We start from the raw sequence: 21,004 nt of genomic DNA, 5'->3' as shown, positions 1-21,004 counted from the left end.
GACGTGGCTTTTCCTATGGGAGCGTTGTTATGATGAAACAGGACACAGCCTGTGGCTACAAAGACCTAAAGCACACTATGGTGTCCATCTACTTTTGGCCATGTGGTGTAAACACTATGCATAAAAGATGTGTTTGATCATTGAGACAAATAATATGGTTATCTGATTAAATGACAGTGTCAGTGTGACAGTGGGCCAGATTGCGCAACACCAGGACCCTGAAAATGAAACTAAATTCTATTACTCACACATGCGCTTCTCCTGCTGTGACATGTCCTCTGTGAAACAGTGAGTTACAGTTGGGACTCCTGGCTCAAAGAGCATATTGACCTACAGTGGAGCAAACATCCTGTGTGCCCCCGAAAACAAAATTACACTGGAGAAAAATGAGTTGCAGCCTTATATGTCATATTTATTCAACATTATTTCAATGTATTTTAAGTTATTAGTATGTAAATGTTATTTCTACGGTTGGAGACTGTGGTTGGTGTTATTGTGTGTAAAATGTGAGTTTGATGTTTAAATATAATTATGTTTTGTGTCACATGTTTATTTTGCGGTGTCGTGCTGAAAGTGTTGCTTATGTTTGACACCAGTTCCAGAGTTCACTCATTTCCTTCAGTGAAATGAGACACTACAAATAAAAGTTTGTGTTTCAGACTCTCTGAATAATCCGTAAAGGTCATGAAGCAAAGCGGCGCCAGTCTCTAAACCTCCCCTTATTAAAACCTCAGTCCTTTAAATTCAGCCATGATGCTCCACTCTTCCACATCTCATGACGCTTGTGACCTTTGGAGGTGAAGCTGTAAACACACAGCCTGTGGCGCCCTCCAGTGGGCAGAGGCAGAACGACACATCCTCACCTGTAACAAGAAAAAAAAAAAAAAAAAAAAGAAAGAAGAAAAGATGATGGATACAGCAATCCAGAATTAGCTCGCAGAAAAAGCGCACCGTGCGTCAAAGTCCAGCTCAGATTATGTGACGCTGTAGCAGCTGCCTCGTGCTCAAAGTGTGATGCGTCTGATTAATATGAAGAATGATTCAACTGAACACAGTGTCTTTCATGTGAAGGAGCGTTTAAGAACATTAAGGGTGATGATTAGATGATTGAGTTATTTAAAATCTCCTATTGTACCTTTAGTGTTCCTATAACTTATTGTGTGATATAATAAATATACTATTTCTTTTTTTTTTTAAATAATGTAAATAATTGTCTGTCATTTTTATACTTTCTGTTATTGTTATATTCGTTAAGTTTTGCAGCTCAAATGTTATTGTAGGATTATCAACAGACTATTTTATTTTTTCCTTAACTTTCCTTTAAAGACTTTCTGACGGATTAAAGATTTTTCAGTGACATAATATGATTTGGTCTGGTGTGTATGTGTGAGAGAGAGAGAGAGAGAGAGAGCGAGTGTGTGTGTGTGTGTGTGTGTGTCAGAGTCAGGGAGGCGGGGAGGGGGTGGAGAGGGGGGGCGCACACACACTTACACACGGCTATACACTTATACACACTTATACACACATATACACACACACACACGCTGTCTCTGCTGCGACTGTGTGTACCGCTTCAGATGCTCAGACAGAATTAAAAAATGCGCTCCTCCGCCTTGTCCCCGGCGTTGCGCGCAACATTTTCTTGACGAGCCCGCGTTCCCACAGCATGGTGCTCGGACTCTGCGGCTCAGCAAACGTCTGCACACACAACCGCTCAACTCTTCCCGGACGCCTAATTAGACAGCAGAGCAATCACAGCGCCGCGCGGCACCTGTTCCCACCTTCACAGTAGAAGGTAAGTTTTTTCTTTCTTTCTTTCTTTCTTTTTTTTCCAAGCGGAATTTTTGCGACTCGCTTGTCAATGCTAAGGATGCTGGAGAATTGGCACGTGCAAACATACATATTTGTGGATTAATGTTTTTCTCCTTCCTTTTAAAGGTCTCTCTCTCTGTGTTCTCAGGTTCAAAGCGCGTCGGCGTTTGTTGTTTAACGTAGTTTCCGGTCCGCAGGGGACGTCTTGGTAAACAATGCTGCTCAGTGATTCATGCATATGTGTCCTCTTGACATTCAAGCTCTGCCAATTAATCAGCGAGTGATCAGGGCCATCATAAATCTGCGGGGTGCCCCACACTTCAGCCTGTCTCCAGCCAAAAAGTAGTGATTTAATTGAATTAAGAGAGAAAACCTTCAAATCTCCAAAAAGGAACAATTAGGGATTTTAATTTCATTGCATCAGGCTGGCATTTAAGACACAAAGTGTAGGTGTTGTAATTATGATGAGCCACAGGTTTGTCCTCAGGTTATCAGAGGAGCTTTTGTTCTCACTGTGTAGACTGACAGGTTGGCTTTCTTTCCACATTTTTGGAGACATCTCAGTGCTGTATTCTTTAGTCTAGAGAAGAAAAGAAGAAGGAAAAAAAAAGAAAACGCCTCCAAAGTTTGACTCTTTAAATGCACAAGCAGTTTGTTCAGTTTTCTTGCAGCTGATGTTTCGATTTATTGATTTCCAGCACCCATGAGGAAAGATGCAAAAAAAAATGATGCATTTAATTTAGCTTTTTTGTTTTACAGCTTCATAAGTGAACTATTGTCATTTCTGCACCTGTGTTTTGGCTGGCATGCACCTTTATGAGCCAGAACAGTGTTCAATTAGCCACTCAGACATTTAAATTTTAAGTATCATGATCTCTTGTCTCCCCTCTGAGGGCAAAGTGAATATAATCTCAAACCGTTGGACTGTTACATAACTTTAAAACTGAAGTGCCATGCTGCCTGCGTAGGAGTAGATGTGATGTTCCCACTTCCTTGCTGTTGTTTTGCTCGTTAAATCTGAGAGAACCACATTACTGTAAGTGGCGTTTTGTGACTTTTACATGACGGTTGATTTTTCGGGGTGTGTGTGTGTGTGTGGGGGGGGGTGGAGGTGGGGGTTCATGCAGATGAGGCCCCCGAGAAGGACTGATTGCTCTGCGAGTCCTCGCTGTGATTATGTAGCCTACCTACATGAAGTCTGTGATTGTTGAATGTGGAATGACATGTTAATTTTGAAGGTGGCATGACCAAATGTGTGTATATATTTGTGTGTGTGTGTGTGTGTGTGTGTGTGTGTGTGTGTGTGTGTGTGTGTGTGTGTGTAGGGGGGCAGCATTCTGCCCTGTGTTGTGTGGGAAGAGTGTGATCGCAGAGTGCCCAGGCATGACGCTCAGAGCTGTTGGACAGAGTTCAGTCCTTTGCTGAGCAGTCTGTCCTCGGAGCTGGGAGCGCTCCGCAGACAGACATGTTACAGTAACCTGACTCATGTATATGGCAGGCTTCCCCCATCGCTGCTCAGGAACTGTGTCATCATCATCATGCAGCACAACAAAGAAAAAACTAAAATGAGTTTCATTCCTGAAACAAATGTGTCCACCATTTTGAAAAAATCTGAGAGATACTCAGATAAAAAACGATGGCCGGCAGACAAGAAAAACTCCTGACTGTCAAGTGTTGCAGTTAAAGGCTTTTGCTTACAAAGGAAAACCACTGTAGATGAGAAACCGACCAGTGGCACCAGTAGTTTCTATAACTTTAGTTAAGTGATGTTACACTATCTTATTATTGAAAGCTGCTTTCAACCTTTCAACTTTAATATAATAGAATTTTTAATTTACTAATTCCCAGGAATAGTTCTTAATAATTTCATAAATCGGAGCAGGCATGTAGGTGGTATTTCTGAGGATGTTTTCATGGAAACAGGTTATGTAATTTGGTAGTAAATGGAGAAAATGTTGATTGATACTCCCACGTCCTTTTTTGACTTTTATTCAATTTTGTCCTTATCTTTTATTCATAGCCTTTACTGTCCCGTGCACACAGGGCGCCCATGCAAACGATGGCGAACTTCCCTCATTGGACCAGCCAAAACGTCCCTAAGAATTCAAGGTGACATTCAGATAGTTTGGTTTTTGTACCGATATGAAGCATTGAAAGAAACAGTTTCTTTTAGTTCCTTTAAATTGCTTCCACATACACAGACTCTGCCATTAAAGATGTCATAACACAGGAGAAAACAATACATCCCGCTGTGCTTCTGCATTAGATAAGACATGATGTCACCACACGGTTAAACTTTTGTTTTATGGCGGCTTGTTTTTATTGATTTGGTGTCAGTACAAACTTCCTGAATGTGTCACATGATTGCTCTGAGTCAAAAAACACACATGATTGGATTTAACCCGACACACCTGAGCTTTGTCGTGACTGTCATTAGACTCAGATATTCTCCTCTGGAAAGGTTTCAGACATGGGAAAGGGTTGGTTAAAAGAGGCGCAGTATTAATGCAGGCTTTTGTCCTCTTGTGGTCACTCTAACACAATCTGTAAATGGAAGATGAAAGTGGTCACTCATTGTCATTGTCCAGACCACACTCAGAACGTTCACATGAGGGAGTAGAAAGCCTTTAGAGGGCTGGAAAATTAATTAAAGTGAAAGTAAGTGAAAGTTAAAGTTGGGAATTTAGAAAGATGCAGAAAACGTCCAAAGTCTTAAGGCAAAACAACATTTTTAACATCCCAAAATGTGAAATAGTTTCTGTAAACTCACTGTAATGTGTGTTATCTTAATGTGTTTTGGCTTTTCTTTTAGTTTTTAAGTTACTGATCTGATCGAGAGAAACCAAACCTCTGACTCCAAAGTTATTAAACCAGTTCTGGAAAGGCTGTTCAACTGGAAATGAACAAATATCTGCTAAAAACCTGTGTAAAATATCTGCTCAAAACATCCCCAACCCAAACTTAAAAAGGCACTCAGTGTTTTAGAGGCATTATTCACACTCACTTATCGAAAACCTCTGACATTACCTAACAGTGCTTTACAAAAATAACATTTTGTATGAAGTGCTTCTCATGCCCATCTGTCATTAGTCACACTGTGAATCACACGGAGGTCAAAAAAGATCAGAAAAGGCAGAATATGTGACGTTCAGAACCTTTTTAAGTGCATGAATTCTATTGTTCTCCCACAAATATCAGGGTTTTGAATTACAGACTGTCCAAAGAAATATTTAAACTTCTGTGTGTTAAATGTAAATGTTGCAGCTCAAAACGAGTTTGAAATATCTGACAGTTTCTTTTTGTTTTGGGAAGCGGCAGCAACAAGTGACACCATCTTGGGAAAAGCAGAAGACAAAGTGGATGGATTGAAACTGTTTTGTTATTCTGGCAAGTTTTCTTTCACTTATTATGAGAAATATTAGATTTAAAAACTCAACGATGGATTGGGTGACCTGTTCAGATGGCCGGATTTGGCACTGCAAGCCAAGTGCAGCCTTTCCAAAGAGAAAGACTCATTTAGCCAAAATATTCTCTAAACATCAATTAAAACTTCCATCACTCACAAACGGAAACATTCAGTACACCAGCTCTCGGCTCACGCCTCTACATACTCGTACTCCACAGGTGTTTGCACTTGATAAAACTCTGCAGGTGTGAACAAGCTGCACTTGATTGACAGTTCCTCCTTCATTCCTGTTAGTTTTTATTGTGGCTTTCAGGGTGGGACACTGGTAGAGTTTGAAAAGTGTAGCTCCACCCAGCTTCAAGCCGAGCACATAATGAGCCAGAATAAGTGAAGACACCTCTGCGGATGTGTGGGACCTTTAAAACCTTAACTAGCACTTAAAAGCGTTTTTAGTATTTATAATTTATCCCAGCAATTATGACCATAAATTATGTCCTTTTCTGTTTTAATAAAATATGTGCAAGACATAAATTAACTGTAGTGGTGGGATGCAACTAAGTACATTTACGCAAGTAGTGTACTTAAGTACAATGTAGAAGTACTTGCGGTTTACTTGAGTATTTCCATTTTATGCTAAGGAAATATAGAGAGAAGAGAAATGTAAAAATGTGAACTTCAGTGTAAATATAAGGATGGGAACTTTTTACAAAAAAGGGATATTCTGTGAGTGATTTATGTGTGATACAGAGTCAAAGTAGTTTTTCCTCAAAGCGTCGATTCAGTGTTGGTTTAATTCAGTTAAGTGTCAGACTGCAGAGAAGGATCAGGAAAGACACTGCGGACCATTCCTGGAGAAATATGAGACAGTTTAAAGATTTTATGACATTATGATGGATAGTCTATAGCTTCTCTCTCCCTTTTACACACACATGCACACACACACACACACACACACACACACACACACACACACCGACAGCACTGGTCTGACAGAACTATTTGTGATAATGCCCCCTCTGAATCACTGCAGCAGTTAACCGATACGCTTCTAAAATTATGAATATTCACAGTTATGCTAACAGTCCTTCTTCTCTCCTACAGCCCAAGTGTTGCTTCTGACTCATACTAATGCCTTTGTACAACTTCATCACACACACACACACACACACACACACACACACACACACACACACACACACATTTTAACACACATCTCTCACTTCCTTGTCACTGGCCCGAGTGCCATTGCTACAACGCTCTTGCAACAGGCATCAAAACGGACACCTGTCATCAGTGCACAGGTCCCCGTGCCCACTGTTGCCCCCTGTGGATACTTATAGCCCACTGCAATTATGTTGTTCCATTAGTCATCCTACGCATGTGGTGATGGGCTGCTGGCTATACTTAGCCACCGTCATGGTCACTCTTGTGCAAATGAGAGATTTTACTGACTGATGCTGGTGGTTGGCGTCAAACACGATGAATAGAGATGAATAATGAGTAAACAGCTGTTGTTGACTTGTGATATTAGTAAGTTTGTTTGCGCAGGGAACAATCATTGCTCATTAATGCGTGGTCAACTATTATTTTGCGTCTTTGTTATGTTAGAAAAATTTGCATCAGAAGGTTAAACCTGGTATGTAATTGTGTAGAGAACTGAAGCAAAGTTTCTTTTTGACTAGAGAGCTGTTAATGCTAACATTAGCTATGTAGCAATAGCAAACTTACCAATAGCTCTTTTAAAATGACAAGATATTTTACTATTCTGTACAGCAGCAGAGACGCATTTATTTAGCTTTCCACAACCGTTGAGATTTTGGGAAATATACTGTCCATTAAATATGAGGCTGTGACCTGGAGACGGTTAGCTTAGCATATCTTAAATACTGGAAACGGGGGCAAACAGCTAGCCTCTGTTTAAAGGTGAAAAAATCACCATGTCTCAGTTTTTAACATATCTTTATATCTTGTTTAATTTGCACAAAAAAAACAACACCATACTGTAGTTTATAGGTACTGGTTTTGTTAATATTTTTTGGCTGAGTGCATTAACTTTCTTGAGTATTGGCACGGCCACGAGGTGCCCAGGGAAACAGCACATTAATTACAGTCATCCAGCTGCAAAACAGGTTTTAAAATCCGTGGTTTGATCATTATTTTCCAACTCACTGCCGTCCCCCAGCAGTGCCGCCAACAGGTGCCAAATTTTAATCTACAATTATCCTGCAGCGTTTGAAGGGAGCCATTTATGGATGATTGTCAACACAGAGAGCTAAATATTAGAACGCCAAAAGCCATTACATTATTATCAGGTCACATGAATTGAAAGAATTTGTAAACACGGTTGGAGTTGTGGAGCAGAGGTTAGTAATAGGAGAAGGGGACGTTGATCTTGTTGAGGTGCAGCTGTCGTGGATGAAAACTCATGAGCAGAAACTCAAGTTTTTTTCAGTCGATAATCTGAACAAACACCAAGATCCTGCAGCAACCCAGTTTGAAAATCATTTCAGTTTCCTGTCGCCACTGCAGAGAGAGAAAGTTGCAGACTCCGGTGCTGACGGTGCACATGGACACTTTATTTTGTGACTGGACTGTTAAAGTTTTAGTAAAGTTTGGGGCTGGCTTCTCCTGTTTCTCTCTGTCAGAACAGGAGGTGATATTCCTGTGTCTGTGACTTTTAAGATTTAAAACGTTTTGGGTTTTGACAGTTGGACTGAATATGAGTCTCTTCCTTCAATGCAATTGTGTGAATAAGTTACATTAAGTTTAAGTAAGCAGTTTGATGCAGAAATCGGGAATTATAGACTGATAGTTAAGTAGAATCTGGTGGAAATAAGGGAAGATTGTCGATTTGTCTGGAGTAGATAGTTCTGTAAACATGTAGAAATTACAATTTTGACACTATATGATCATGTGGATGTGCAAGAGCTGTGAAATGAGTTAATTCAGAATATGCATGTTAAGCAGCAGAAGAGAACCAAAGCATAAAAGAATATCAAAATATATAACAAATAAGAGAATTAAGAAAAACAACTGTGACTTAACGGTGACTGAATATGTGCTTCACTGGCTGCCTGCTTATCAAAATCTCCAGATGGAAATACCGTACGTAGGATGTGACAACGTGGCAAAGTTCACAACATCGCTATCTGTTTTCAGCATCACTATCATCACGTTTATTGGCTGAAGGTTACAACAAAAAAAAAAAAATGTATCCTGAGAGTTGAGACGAGTCTTGGATGCTGAGGCAGCGGCTGGAGGTGGTCCACAGCAGCATCAGCTGTGCGTGGAGGGGGCGGCAAATGTTGTCAAGGATGAGGAAGGTTTCCTCCTCATCCTCCCTCTGCTGCTGTCTCAGGAGTCTCTGTGATTGTCTCTGCACTTATTTTGTTATGTTTTGTGTTGTTTCTCTTTTTCCAGTGGATGATGTTACGTACAGCACGGATGATTTGTCACTGAGGTATTTCCACTGCAGCTAAAATTGAGTTTAGGAGAATACATGAACCACAAACATCAGCAGCATTTCTGATCTTATTATTTTTGGACAAAGGATCTGTAATTGTTTTCAGAGCAGACAGAGATACTAATCTCTGCTCTGCAGCTAGAAGACGTGTTGTGCTGAGTGTAAAGGGCAGTTTTCCTTCATTGGAAACCTGCGCTCTTTTGCTTTTACTATCTCTATCATTATGGCCATATCCACCTACACATAAAACTCAGCTGAATACAAGTTCATGTGTTTTCTCTGGATGAAACTGATGTGGGAGATGTAGGGAATCATTTCCTGGTGGAGAGGCAGGTTGAGGCAAAGTGAATATATGAATAAAAAAGCAAAATTATCACAAACATCTCCTGGAATTGATTGAACTTTACAGGCTGATTGATCCCACAGTGAATTCCCCCTTTACAGAACCATTTCCATATTTGCATATTTTTTATTATTTAACTTAAATCCTGAAACATTTACCAGATAATTCCTTGTTTTAAAAAAAATATACCTTTCAGGTATGCATTGCCTGCATTGGTTTCTTTAGTTACATATGAAAATCAAATAAAAGATTCAAACTATAATAAAGTGAAAATTTCAACAGTTGAAACATGGATAGTTTTGGAGAAAGCCATAACATCTCAGAACACCACTGCACCGCCACAGTATGAACAGTGTGTGAAAAATGTTTTCTTTGAGTTTCACATTTCCACAAACTGATTTTACCCCATTGAAATAAATGGAAACTACAGTTGTTGGTTGTTAACTCTGTCTGATAAACCACCTTAATGGGACACAAATGTCAAATCAGCTTCATTGTCAGAGCAGTGTCTTTTAAGACTGATTTTTCGTCTCCATTCACTTTGCAAGTATGTGAATTTGAGCAAGAACCCCCCCCACCCCCCACCCCCCACCCCCCACCCAACTCTCCCTCATTCATCACCTCACTCTGCAGGGTTCATGCTGGTTTCCTGCTCCGTTGGAAATCAACACTGAGCTGCAGGTAGTTGCAGTGGCAGCTGCTGACGAAACTCATCACCAGACTCCTGTTCTCCTCCCCATCTGCCTCAGTGATGCGTAACATGACAAAGCTGTCATCGGCCAACATCTGGAGTGTTGTCTGGAGTTTTTGTGAGAAAAAAAGGTTGAACCCACCGATCCCATTGGGGGGCGCCACTGTGCTTTCTCCGCAGCCTGTCAGGGCACTTGTCTGGAGGCGGACAAACTGGATCCTGCAAATCTGGACACTGTGACGTTGTCCATCTGCATCAAGCTGAGCTTCTCCATGAGCAACTGATCTCTCTCATCCTACACTGCTCTCTAAAAATGTAAAAATCTTTGTTGTTGTCATCTTTTTATTCACTCTACAGCCCGGGTGAAGTAGCTTCTTCCTCATCTCCAGCCCTGAAAGCGCTCTTTTCATTTCGACTTTTATCAAACCAAATTGCACAGTTATCTCACTGGCAGATACATGAAGCTGTGGTCTGATGAGTGACAGGTGGGGATGTTATCCTAAATCATTTATTTATTTGTACCAGTGCATTCAGTGTCTAAAAAAAAACAGAATGGCGTATTCAGCGCTGATACCTATGTGTGTTTTCAGTTAAGAAATGGTCTTTTGTAAGTGTTTGAGTCACTGCATCACTCTGTCATCACTCCCTCAGCCAGCATGTCGGTCAGTCCGTCCTTCTGTCCAGTAATGCAGCAGATCTTTGGCCAAATTTCTCTGCAAGAAGGTGTAAACTACCCAGGTTTTTTTTTTTTTTCTCTCTCAGTAAGTCAATATTTGCAAAATAAAATCTGATGTTCCCTTTCCAAGAATACTCATTAACGACCTGTTGATTTTTGCCACTGTAAACGCTTATTCCAGTTTCATATATATATACGGCTCCGTTCGCCCCTCGACTGATCCTCTCTCCCAGAGAAGGGGGGAATATAATTTAGTTTTCTAAAACTCCACTCCTCTCTACAACTCCCCACAGATTCCCACTTCTGGGCTCAGCACTCCTTCTCCTCCGCCTCCTCCCTCCACCCAACTTCTGACAAGTCTTGCCCTAACTGTCTCTTCATCTGCTTCTTGTTAAGTGCTCAGTGCGTTCAGCAGCATCAGATTTTCTGGTCTCTCCCGCTGGGTTCCCTGCTGCTGCTGCTGCTGCCTGCAGGTGCAGAAACACCTTGTTAGATATACAGTGTACGTCTCCTTCTGCTTATTACATTTCTAGTCTGCCAGCTTGATCCGCTGAGCAGCTGCAGGCCCACTGACGTTGTGATTTCCTGAACCCAGCTTTAATTTTCAGTCCCGGCTTTTCTCCTCTCTTTTCATCATTTTATCTTTTATCTTATCTCCTCTGTTTCTCCCTCTCTGTGCGTCTCTCTTTCTCTGAGGGAATTACATAAGTCTGTGTGTGCGTGCGTGCGCGCGCATGTGTGTGTGTGTGTGGGCAGCATTGCATTTTATATAAGGCGGACCTGGAAATGGCTAGCGAAACACTTGGGTCTTGCTCTCTGTTTTGTTTTCTCTCTCCCTCTCTTTCTCTCTCTGCTCGTATTTTAGCCTTGTGTGGTTGTGTGTCGGGTCTTGGGGTTGTGGATCTGCGTGGTGGCTGGCTCCAGATATGCAAAGAGGTGACTCTGCGGGCCCACTCAGAGTCACACACACTCATACACTTATCATTTATTTTTTCTTTATAAGCACACCTTGAAATCAGAAGTATTGGACTGCTCATTTGAAGATGATGTTGACTAGTGCTCGTGTGAGGGGAGTATGTTGTGACGTTAGGAATACCTGAAGTGTGCATTTGACAGATAAAGCAGTTTCCGCTTTATTTATTTGCAGTTCACTGTTAGACAAGCCCCACCCCTCTTAGTTACTGTTGCTATGCCAGTCAAGCTTTCCATTCACACATGGCACATACAGTATGTAGGTTTCAGTATTATGTTTAGCACTTTTTAGCCCTAGTATTATAGTGCTGTATTCAAAAGAAAAACTTAAATTATTAAAAGTTTAGATGCTTCTTACAGAAAAACTTTCTTGGACAAGCAGCACAGAGATCAGATTTAAGCTTCGCAGTATGTTTCCCTTGTACAAGAGAAAGGGATTTGAGGAACAATCAGTGTAAACAAAGAGCAGAACAATGTTCCTCTAAACTCTGGTACTAGTATGGCTGTGCTCCCTGTAATCTGTAATCTCACAAGGTCATATAGTTAGCTAATAACGTTTGCAGCTCACGATAGAGCACTTTTAGGAAGGGGTTTAGCAAACTGTCAATACTTCTCATTTCCAAACATGATCAGGAAATTCTTACACAGTTGTTTGCTGAAGTCTTGCAGCTGTCGGCACGAACTTGTGGCAATTACATAACACTGATCCCCTCCTTTGATTGACATCTCTTGTGCTTGATTCTTCAGACCTCTAATGCTATTTACCGTCTACTGTTAATGGTCCTACAGAGCACAGATTGACACATGGATAACTGGTTTCCCCCGACAGGTGGGGAGACTTATGTAAAAGGTGACAGAAGGTGATGGAAAATGTGGAAAATTTGAATGTGTTTTTGAATGAAAACAATATTCATGATGCTTCCTCTTATACCACTGACATCATTGCTTAGAAATGAACTTTAGTGCTCTGATGTGAGGGAGGAAGTGACAAAAAAAGTACAGATTATTAATGGAAACACTTCACAAGAAAAAAAGACCTCTGCACCCCGGAAAACCTGTCACACCTTTAACATAGTGTGTGTGTGCATGTGTGTGCGTGTGTGTGCATGTTTGTGTGGACATACTGTATAAATGTGTGTTCAAATGTGTGTGTGTGTTGTTGTGTTTGTGCGTGCACGCGCAACTCCAACTTGTCAGAGAGAGAGAGGGTGTTTCACTGAGTGGGAATGCCTGGTAGGACGTGGGGATGATAGGCCCGGGGTTTCCATGGCAACCATCTGCTGCTACGCTCGCAAGCGTTCGCCGGCAGCCCACACAGTGTGACATCCAGCAGCAAGCCAATCTGAAAGAGAGAGAGAGAGAAAGTAAATCTGTGATTGAATGTTAACATGAGAGAGCCAGAAATAAGGAAACACACAGGTTGTTAGCTAGATGCATTTATGCAGAAAGTGTAACTTCAAATAAATAAACTCTGTAGAAATATGTCGAGTTTTTTGGTTGTTATAGAGAAAACAGAAGGAGGAGTGGTGTACCACATTCAGAGCCACGCACGGCTGCACTCAACAACACTTTGAGTGATTATAGAGCGAACAGAAGGATTTAAAGCTGCTTTCGGATTTTTGATTCAAAGTTTGTTGAAGGATGATTTAGTTACAACCACTTTCAGTTGCTGGAAAGTTATTATGTCAAACATGAACCACAACTTCCCTGTTTCAAATCTGGCCAGGAACCTTTACTGCTTGTTTCTCTCCCTGACTTCCTCTCATCTCTCCTCCTTATCTATCTAGTAAATCTATGAAGTATCAAAAAGAAAAACAAACACTGTTTTTGTCTGTTATATATGAGACAGAAGATTCGCTTTTCTGAACTGGGAAAAAAAATGATATTAAATCTGACCAGAAGCTATGATAAATACGTTTTTGTACAATCAAACCTGTGTTTCAGATGCAGGAGGTGGGCAGTACCCAGCGAGGCTCTCCACGGGCCTTCAGCGTCCTGGATCGTCTGCTGCTCACACACCCTGTGTGGCTGCAGCTGTCGCTCAAACAAGACACTGCCCTCTACATCCTGCTCAGAGAGCCTGTTGGGGTGAGCACCGATCAATCATGGTCATCATTAATACATGTTGGGCCTGTTTCTACAAAGGAAACATTATCATCTTATCAGTGTAAAACTGTGGCACTTAGCTGACATATTATTTAAGATTTTTGCAATAAGATTTGACTTTTTATCATTTTGACTGAAGCTAAAAAAAAGGAATAGTTCAACATTTTATGAACTGATTATTCTATTTAAAACACTGGTATCTTGTCGTTTTAACAAAGATGAAACAACAATTGTTTTGTTCAAATGTTGTATTGAATGGGTTAGGGTTGTCCTTTATCTTGCATGGCTAAAGAGACTTTTTGGAAAAAATGCTTTTTTGCTTCATAAGAGTGAGATAAAAAGACTGATACCACGTTCATGTTTGTGTGTTTGGTACAGAGTTGAAGTTAGGAGGCGATTACCTGAGCTTAACATAAAAACTCATTACAAAATCCACTTAGCGAGACATTTAAAGCTCTATAATTAACACCATATCTTGTCTGAATAAACCACGCACAAACAGAACACTCCTGTGCTAATAGCAGCCTTTATACACTGAAATATTTCATTAAAGTGGATGCACTTCACATTGCTATTTGCGCCAACTGTGTCTTCCCCTGAATAAAGACAATAACATCCCTGTACCTCTGGTACTTCCAGACCTTTTTGGTGCGTAAATGCAGCTCCAGCCAGAGGAAGGTGCTGTGTTTCAGAGCGGCAGCCGACACAAGTGCCTCCTCTGTTAAGGAGTGCTTCATCTGTGAGGAGGACTCCAGTGAGTATAAAACAAGCTGGATTGGCGTGTATTAGCCACCTGTAGCTACATAAATACACATAATGCTACATTTCTGTGCTTCACGGGGTGCAGCGCAGTTCATACACTTACTGTTTGAAGTGATGTGGGTCGGAAATTTATTTTTCCTGGTAAATTTGAACAAGTTTCCCACTGCCTCCTCAGCTGTCAATCAAACTGTGTCTGTTCTATAACCAGCATTTGCCTTGGAGAGCTCAGCACTCAGCTTCCCTGACTTGTGTCGACTGGTGGCCTTCTACTGTATCAGCAGGTAATGTATCATATTCACTGATACGTCCTCATTAAAATGAAGTGAAATCTTAATACAGATATTATAAACACTAGTGTGTGGAAACAGTGTGTGTCAGGCCCATATTTCTGTTTCAACATGACAGTGCCCATGTGCACAAAGGCCTCGCTAATGCTCTTGTGGCCGTTTGGGTGCATCTCCTGCAGCCAAGTTCGGAAATCCACTGGAAAGTTTGGAGGCTGTTACAGCAGCAGATTAATGCCAATCAATATGTGTAATGTTCTGGTGTTGTCTGCAGGGATGTGCTGCCTTTCCCACTGGAGCTACCAGAGGCCATTGCTAAAGCTACAACTCACCGGCAGCTGGAGGCCATTTCTCACATGGGACAAGGTACAGTCACTGCATACTTGACTGTGTCACTTGCCCTAAATAATAACAGATACTTTTCTCAGGTATTTTTAGCTGCACACTTTGTGTTTAGTGCTAATTAGCAAATGTTAGCATGCTAACACACTAAACTTGATGGTGAACACAGTAAACATTATAACTTTTTAACATCAGTGTGTTAGCAGTGTTACTGTGAGCATGTTAGCATGTTGACATTAGCATTTAGCTCAAAGCACTGCTGTACCTCCCAGAGCTGTTAGCATGGCTACTTCTTTATGATACTTTTCATATCGCTCAAGTCCCTAAATAAAAAAGAAAAGAAAAACACAAGCAACTAGAGGGTAAAAATGTTAGCATGTAAAAAATATTGCCAAAAGTTTTATACCTTCATTTGGTACTTAAGATTAGCTGAAGTTCCTCTGTAATAGCCTCTTCACCAGATGAGCTTCAGGAAATTAAAAACATATTTTAAGGACAGGATCGCTAAGGGAAAACAAAAGTAACATCTTGCAAATCTAAGACAATATACTAATAAGCGACTAAATAAGTAACTGCCAGGTTGTATCTATTTTAACATGGTAACATGTAGGACTTGCAGAGTGGTGGCAGAGAGCGAGGTGTGACTTCATGATGGCTAAAAATGACACAAGTAAGATGCAGGATGTGTCTCACTGACTGCACCTCAAGCATAACCAGACTCTTTCTCACCATGGTTCTGCAAAGTCAGTCTGCTCTAGTCAGCTCACAGGAGAAAAAAAAATTATATTTCTTAGCAACCGAAAAAGGAAAATGTGCTGCATTAATGTGCTGCATTTTAACATAAATGATTAATTATCACATTAATTTAAAGCTCTTTGTAAACCTCTATCTTAAGCCTGTATGCTGCATTCTGCATTGTAATCTTCTGATTTGGATTTGGTGAGTTAATATCCATTGTACTAATGAATCTTTCATTGAAAATCCTTTGTATCTTCTTCTCTTTGTCTTCCTGTATTTTGCACCAGACTTCTGGAGCTCGCCGAGTGCCTCAGACATCCAAAATGGACCAGTGGACCTGTTTGCATCAACCAGTGGCAGCCAGGCCCAGACTGCGGTGACCCAGGACCGGTGTACCCTGCTGACCCGAGGCAGACAAGGCAAACTCTGCTTCATTAACCCGCTCTTCCTGCAGCTGGAGGTTAGCAAGGTTAGTGATGAAGGTTGTGTGATTATCTGTGCTTTTTGTCTCTCCCTTCAAGGAGAGTTTCATACTTTTTTACCTTAATTAAAAACGTCTATGTTCCTTTATAACAGTTGATGGAGAAAGAAACCTGTTGAAAATGTGTTTTAGAATTTGTCAAAAACTCACAAAGGTTTTGTTCAGTTTGTGAAAAGTCCAATTTTATAAAAGTTACATCCATTACAAGTGCTTTACAGCCATCCTCCTTATATAGCTGCTGTTCACTTTGCACTTCACGTCACTCCCTTTGAAAGATTAAATTAATCCACTCTTTCTTTTCTATAGCAGCCACAACTCACAAACCACAGTGCCTCCAATAAACGGCACCGCTTCAAGCGCAGCATTCGGCTCCGGCTCTCCGAGTCCTCCATGAATCTGTCCCTCGAGGGGGTCGGCTCCTACTCGCCTCCCCCGTCAGTGGAGCAGCCCGGTGGGTCGGAGAGGCTGCAGAAGACCGGCACTAACTCACAGAGGAGAGTTCATGCTGGGGCAGGGGTCCTGAGGAGAACTCCCGCTGTATCACCAGGTTCTGCAGAGGAAGAGGACCTGATGTCTGTCTATGTGCCTGAGGTAATACGTTTGAACTAATATCTAGTCTAATATTTATTTGTCTTTCAGATCTTGCCTACACTGAGTGTTTTGAGTACTTTCTGAAACGGTGGTTCCAAACCCACTCAAACACATTTATCAAGAGAGGGAAGCTGAAAAAATATGATATTTTTCAATCCTTACAATCCTGTAAGGTCATGTCATGTGATCTGGCATATTAATAGATAATTTGACCTCTTAAAAAGAGAAAAATTAAGCTCTTGTGGATGTTTCAGGGTGGACAGCAGGCTAACACAGTAAAAAACATGTACCAGATTTATTATGCACATCGTCTCTTTGCTTTGGGACAATGCTTGGTAATAATTATTTGATTTGTTTTAAACATTTTGTAGTATCTGAGCTTTTGTTTTCTATGGGGGATTGTGAATATTAAGATGTTTAGAAAATGATCTGGCAGCCAAATGAATGTTTTTAATGTTACTTAAAAGCATAAGTGTTTCAAACTAAGCAGTTTCTTATGTTATACTCTCAACTCATCTGGTGCTTCAGGCTCATACAAACACTGAGGAATAAGTTCAAAGTCAAACTCAGTTCCCCTTCATCTTTTACAAGAATTCACAAAGAAGTTTTTAAGTAACTCCTGTGTCTTGTATCATTGTGTGATTCGTCCGCTGATGTTTGTGTACACACCAGAAAAAGTCATGAATAAAAAAGATAATAAAAACTGATAAAATGATTACTTCTTTCCTGGTCTAGACATCTGCCAAGGTGGAAGAGTCTCCAAGGCCCCAGCCGTCAGCCGGAGCAGAGGAGCCAGGTATTGAGGTGGCGGCTCTGGCCCTGGAACGCCGCCCGGCTCCGTCCCTGGCCGAGCTCGACAGCAGCAGCTCCTTCAGTAGTATGGACGAGGACAATGACTCGGATTCGGATCCAGAGAGCCTGGTCCAAACCCAAACACACATCTACCAGCGCCCGCCACTCATGCGCTCCAGAGGCCGCGGCGGGCTGCACCGTATGAGCGAGGCCTTTGTCTGTTTCTTCGCTCCGGACAAGCGGCTGACGCGGCTGGTGGAGGAGCTGTCCAGAGACAGGCGCTCCATCTTCGGAGGCATGGTTCAGGACTTCCTGCTGGAGCAGAGAGAGGTGCTCAAATCCCTGGCCTCGTCTTCGTCATCATCGTCCTCTTCCTCATCCCGGGTGACCTCTGTGCAACTCCTGCAGGGTCTGCGGCTCTTTCTGTCCCAGGCAAAGTGCTGCCTGCTGGACAGCGGCGAGCTGGAGCCTCCCATTGAAACCCTGGTGCCAGAAAACGAGAAAGGTAAACAAACAGAAACCTGTCAGTGTGTCAGTACACTACAATTACTCACAAGTAGAACACATTATATTTGAACCATGACTTACAAACTTGGACTGTTGACTTTCAAATGGCAGTAGGCCATTGCATCGTATTGCAAAGAACAGGGATGATTAACTCTCATATGCCGAAACAAAAATTAGATTTGGGTTGCCACTGGCACCAGAATTGCTTTGCCAGGTGTTTATTGTCCTCACTTATATGAATGGTTTATCTTTGTCCTTAGTTAGAGTGAATGATTTTCATTCTGGATCAAGTAGTAAAACAGCTGTTCCAGCTGTTCCAGGAGCTCAAATTAACCAGTGGAGGAATCTTTCTGATTAATGTAAGATTGATAAAAGACAAAGCAAGATATACAGTAGTTTGTAAATGTCTTATTACTGATTGATACTGAAGTATTAATGAATGATTTACTAACATTAATAAAGCCATCTTATAAACCTCTTAACAAAGTACTTCCTTTTATAAAGTCCCTTTAAACACACACTACAGTATCCCTGTATGTTGCCAAAATTGTCAATTTTTTAAAAAAGTTTTTGTTCAACCATTTACTTAGATTTGTTTAAGAAAGTGGAAAGAATTGTTCCAGTTTCTCAACAATGATCACACCTGGGAGCTGCCCAGTGCCTCCAGTCTTTCACTGTTCATTACAGAGAGCCTCCAACAGAAAGTAACACAGAATCTGTTTTTGTTTTTTTTTCATTTAGTAGCAGAAGTAGAAGTAAATTTGGAGTCTTATCATGTTTTCATTTGGTTTCAATGCTAATCTGCTCGTGTTTAACTTTCAGTGGACAGTTTGAGTTCTTACGACGGAGAGAGAGAGACAACAGATGGATGAATTAAATTAAGTGGAATAAAAATCTTTCACTTTAACTGCAGAGCTAGAGTAGATAAAAGTTACGATTGAAGACAATATACAGCAACCAACGGGATTTTACAACCAGGAAATCCATAAGTGGTCCTTATGAATGGTTCAGTAAAGATGTAAAAATGATTAATTAATAATATACCTTTGCAAAAGTACATATAACATCTCTGCAGACCAGTGACCTCTGTCAATGTCTCTGAACAACACCTGCATTTCCACTTATATGCATCCACAGGCTTTTAACATTATTGCAGCCATTAGTTTCACTCAAAATGAATCCCTTATAAAATGTGCCTTATTCTGAAGTGTTCCCAATTAAAATAAAAAGCGTATTTCAATTTTAAACTCTTTTGATTTTATTGGCAAAAGAAACTCAAAGTCCGTTAGTCTCGCTGAGTGAATTAGTTAATTGAATTTTGCTGATTGAGCTCAGAGCGTAATCCAGCACAGTCTTCTCAACATGGTGAATTTCTCATATGCATTCACGAACAGTTCATCATATCAAATGAGAAGACGGTGAGAGCAGCAGGAGACCACAGGAGAGAGAGAGAGAGAGAGAGAGAGAGAGAGAGAGAGAGAGAGAGAGAAATGTGGGAAAAAAAACGGTACTATTAGAAAACACTGATTCAATAGACACGGTGCCAGAGGACGCAGGTCTATGGAAACAGACAGCCTTTTCTGTTAAATGGTGGGCTGCCCAGGCTCCAGGCTCCAAGTGAAAGGCACTGTCAACACAAAGTAGTTTGCGTGGGGGGTAGAGTCTCATTCACTGGAGCTCATATTGTCTCTGGTATTTAGAAAACAGCATTAGGAAAGCCCTGCCCGACGCGCCTGCACTCACATCCATCAAACTCAGTGTGATTCTTCTCATTATTGTAAAGGCATCGCAGGGTGTTGCTGTGGAGGGATTGTAGTTAGATCTTTTGACACGGCCATCTGCGTAGGTTTTTCTTTTTCGGACTCCTTTGTGTGCGGCTCCTGAGTGTGTGTTTGCAGGTGTGTTTGTGTGTAAATGTGTGTGATGATGGATGGTTGCCTGGCAGTGCAGAGGCTTCAGGGGAGAGTGGTTGGCCGCTGCCTTCCTTCCTCCCTTCCTTCCTTCCTGCGCTCTGATTCTGATTTATCTCGCTTTGCGTCGGTGGGAGACATTTGCATTTTTTTTTTCTCCCCCTCGTTTATCATAAAAAGATATCACAGTCCCACGCTCACTTGAAGAGCAGCACGATTCAGGGGAGGGTGGGAGGGAGGGATAGAAATAGGCAGGTTACTTTGAAAATGTAATCAGTTACAGATCTGTGAGTAAGAGCAAAAAAAAAAAGAAAAAAAGTCATCTTTTTTCATGAGTAGCCAGCAACTGGTACGGCTGTAATCACATTACATGTAATCTGTTACTCTCCAGAGCTGTGAAAGAAAGAGGGATGCTGGGATTGAGCAGAGGGGGAGTTGGAGGAACAGAGTATGGAGGGCGTAAATTAATCACAGGGGGGAATGATATATAGTAAGGTGGATGGGGGGAGATGTTGGGGGATTATAAGGATGGCGAGGAGGGAGAGGAGGATATTGATGATGAGTGGAAAACAGCGTGCACTGGAGAATTGTTACACACATAGTCAGGACTGCCCACTGGCTGCAGGAGAAAACACTGAGGGTGTGTGTTTCCACGTGTGAGAGCATGCATGTGTACTGTACACGTACACGAGTTTCTGTATCACATATCACTGTTGTCAGGCCAAAAAAAAAAAAACCTGTATCTTCAGAGTGTTTGTGTTTTCAGGAGCAAAGAAAAATAGCAGTCTTTGAGTGTCCTTATTCAGCAAATATATACAATATAAAACATTTAATAAATAGTTTATAAAGACATTTTAAGTGTTTATTAATATCATATATTATCTGTTTGCAGCCTCCACTTATGGGTGCTTCCCAGAAAAAGTTATAGTTGTTGACAGACACATTAAAAATCATTTATATCAGCTTAGAACTACACTATAGTTTATTTACCATTTGTTAAATGTGTATATATTGCTTATAAGTGTTAAATAGGGCACATTTGATGGAGCTGAGTAATGTAACACATTACTTTTGCTGAGTAATTAGTGAAGTAATGTAATTACTTTTTCAGTGGATAATGTGTATCTA

The 21,004-nt window shown here is 41.1% G+C and overlaps 1 protein-coding gene across 1 annotated transcript in view; it reads left to right on the top strand.

The window, feature by feature from the left end:
• The first annotated feature begins 1,479 nt into the window (after positions 1-1,479).
• rin1b (Ras and Rab interactor 1b) overlaps positions 1,480-21,004 on the top strand; it is a 27,455-nt gene continuing 7,930 nt past the window's right edge. The window contains exons 1-8 of the mRNA XM_056369194.1: positions 1,480-1,795; positions 13,308-13,451; positions 14,109-14,223; positions 14,440-14,512; positions 14,790-14,881; positions 15,883-16,064; positions 16,383-16,667; positions 17,403-17,964. Of these exons, the coding sequence (XP_056225169.1) occupies positions 13,308-13,451; positions 14,109-14,223; positions 14,440-14,512; positions 14,790-14,881; positions 15,883-16,064; positions 16,383-16,667; positions 17,403-17,964 (1,453 nt within the window). The 5' untranslated portion in view covers positions 1,480-1,795. The remainder of the gene's footprint in view (positions 1,796-13,307; positions 13,452-14,108; positions 14,224-14,439; positions 14,513-14,789; positions 14,882-15,882; positions 16,065-16,382; positions 16,668-17,402; positions 17,965-21,004) is intronic.

Source organism: Seriola aureovittata, chromosome 23 (genome assembly GCF_021018895.1).
Source record: "Seriola aureovittata isolate HTS-2021-v1 ecotype China chromosome 23, ASM2101889v1, whole genome shotgun sequence".
Lineage (NCBI taxonomy): Eukaryota > Metazoa > Chordata > Actinopteri > Carangiformes > Carangidae > Seriola > Seriola aureovittata.
This window is presented reverse-complemented; position numbering and strand designations above follow the sequence as displayed.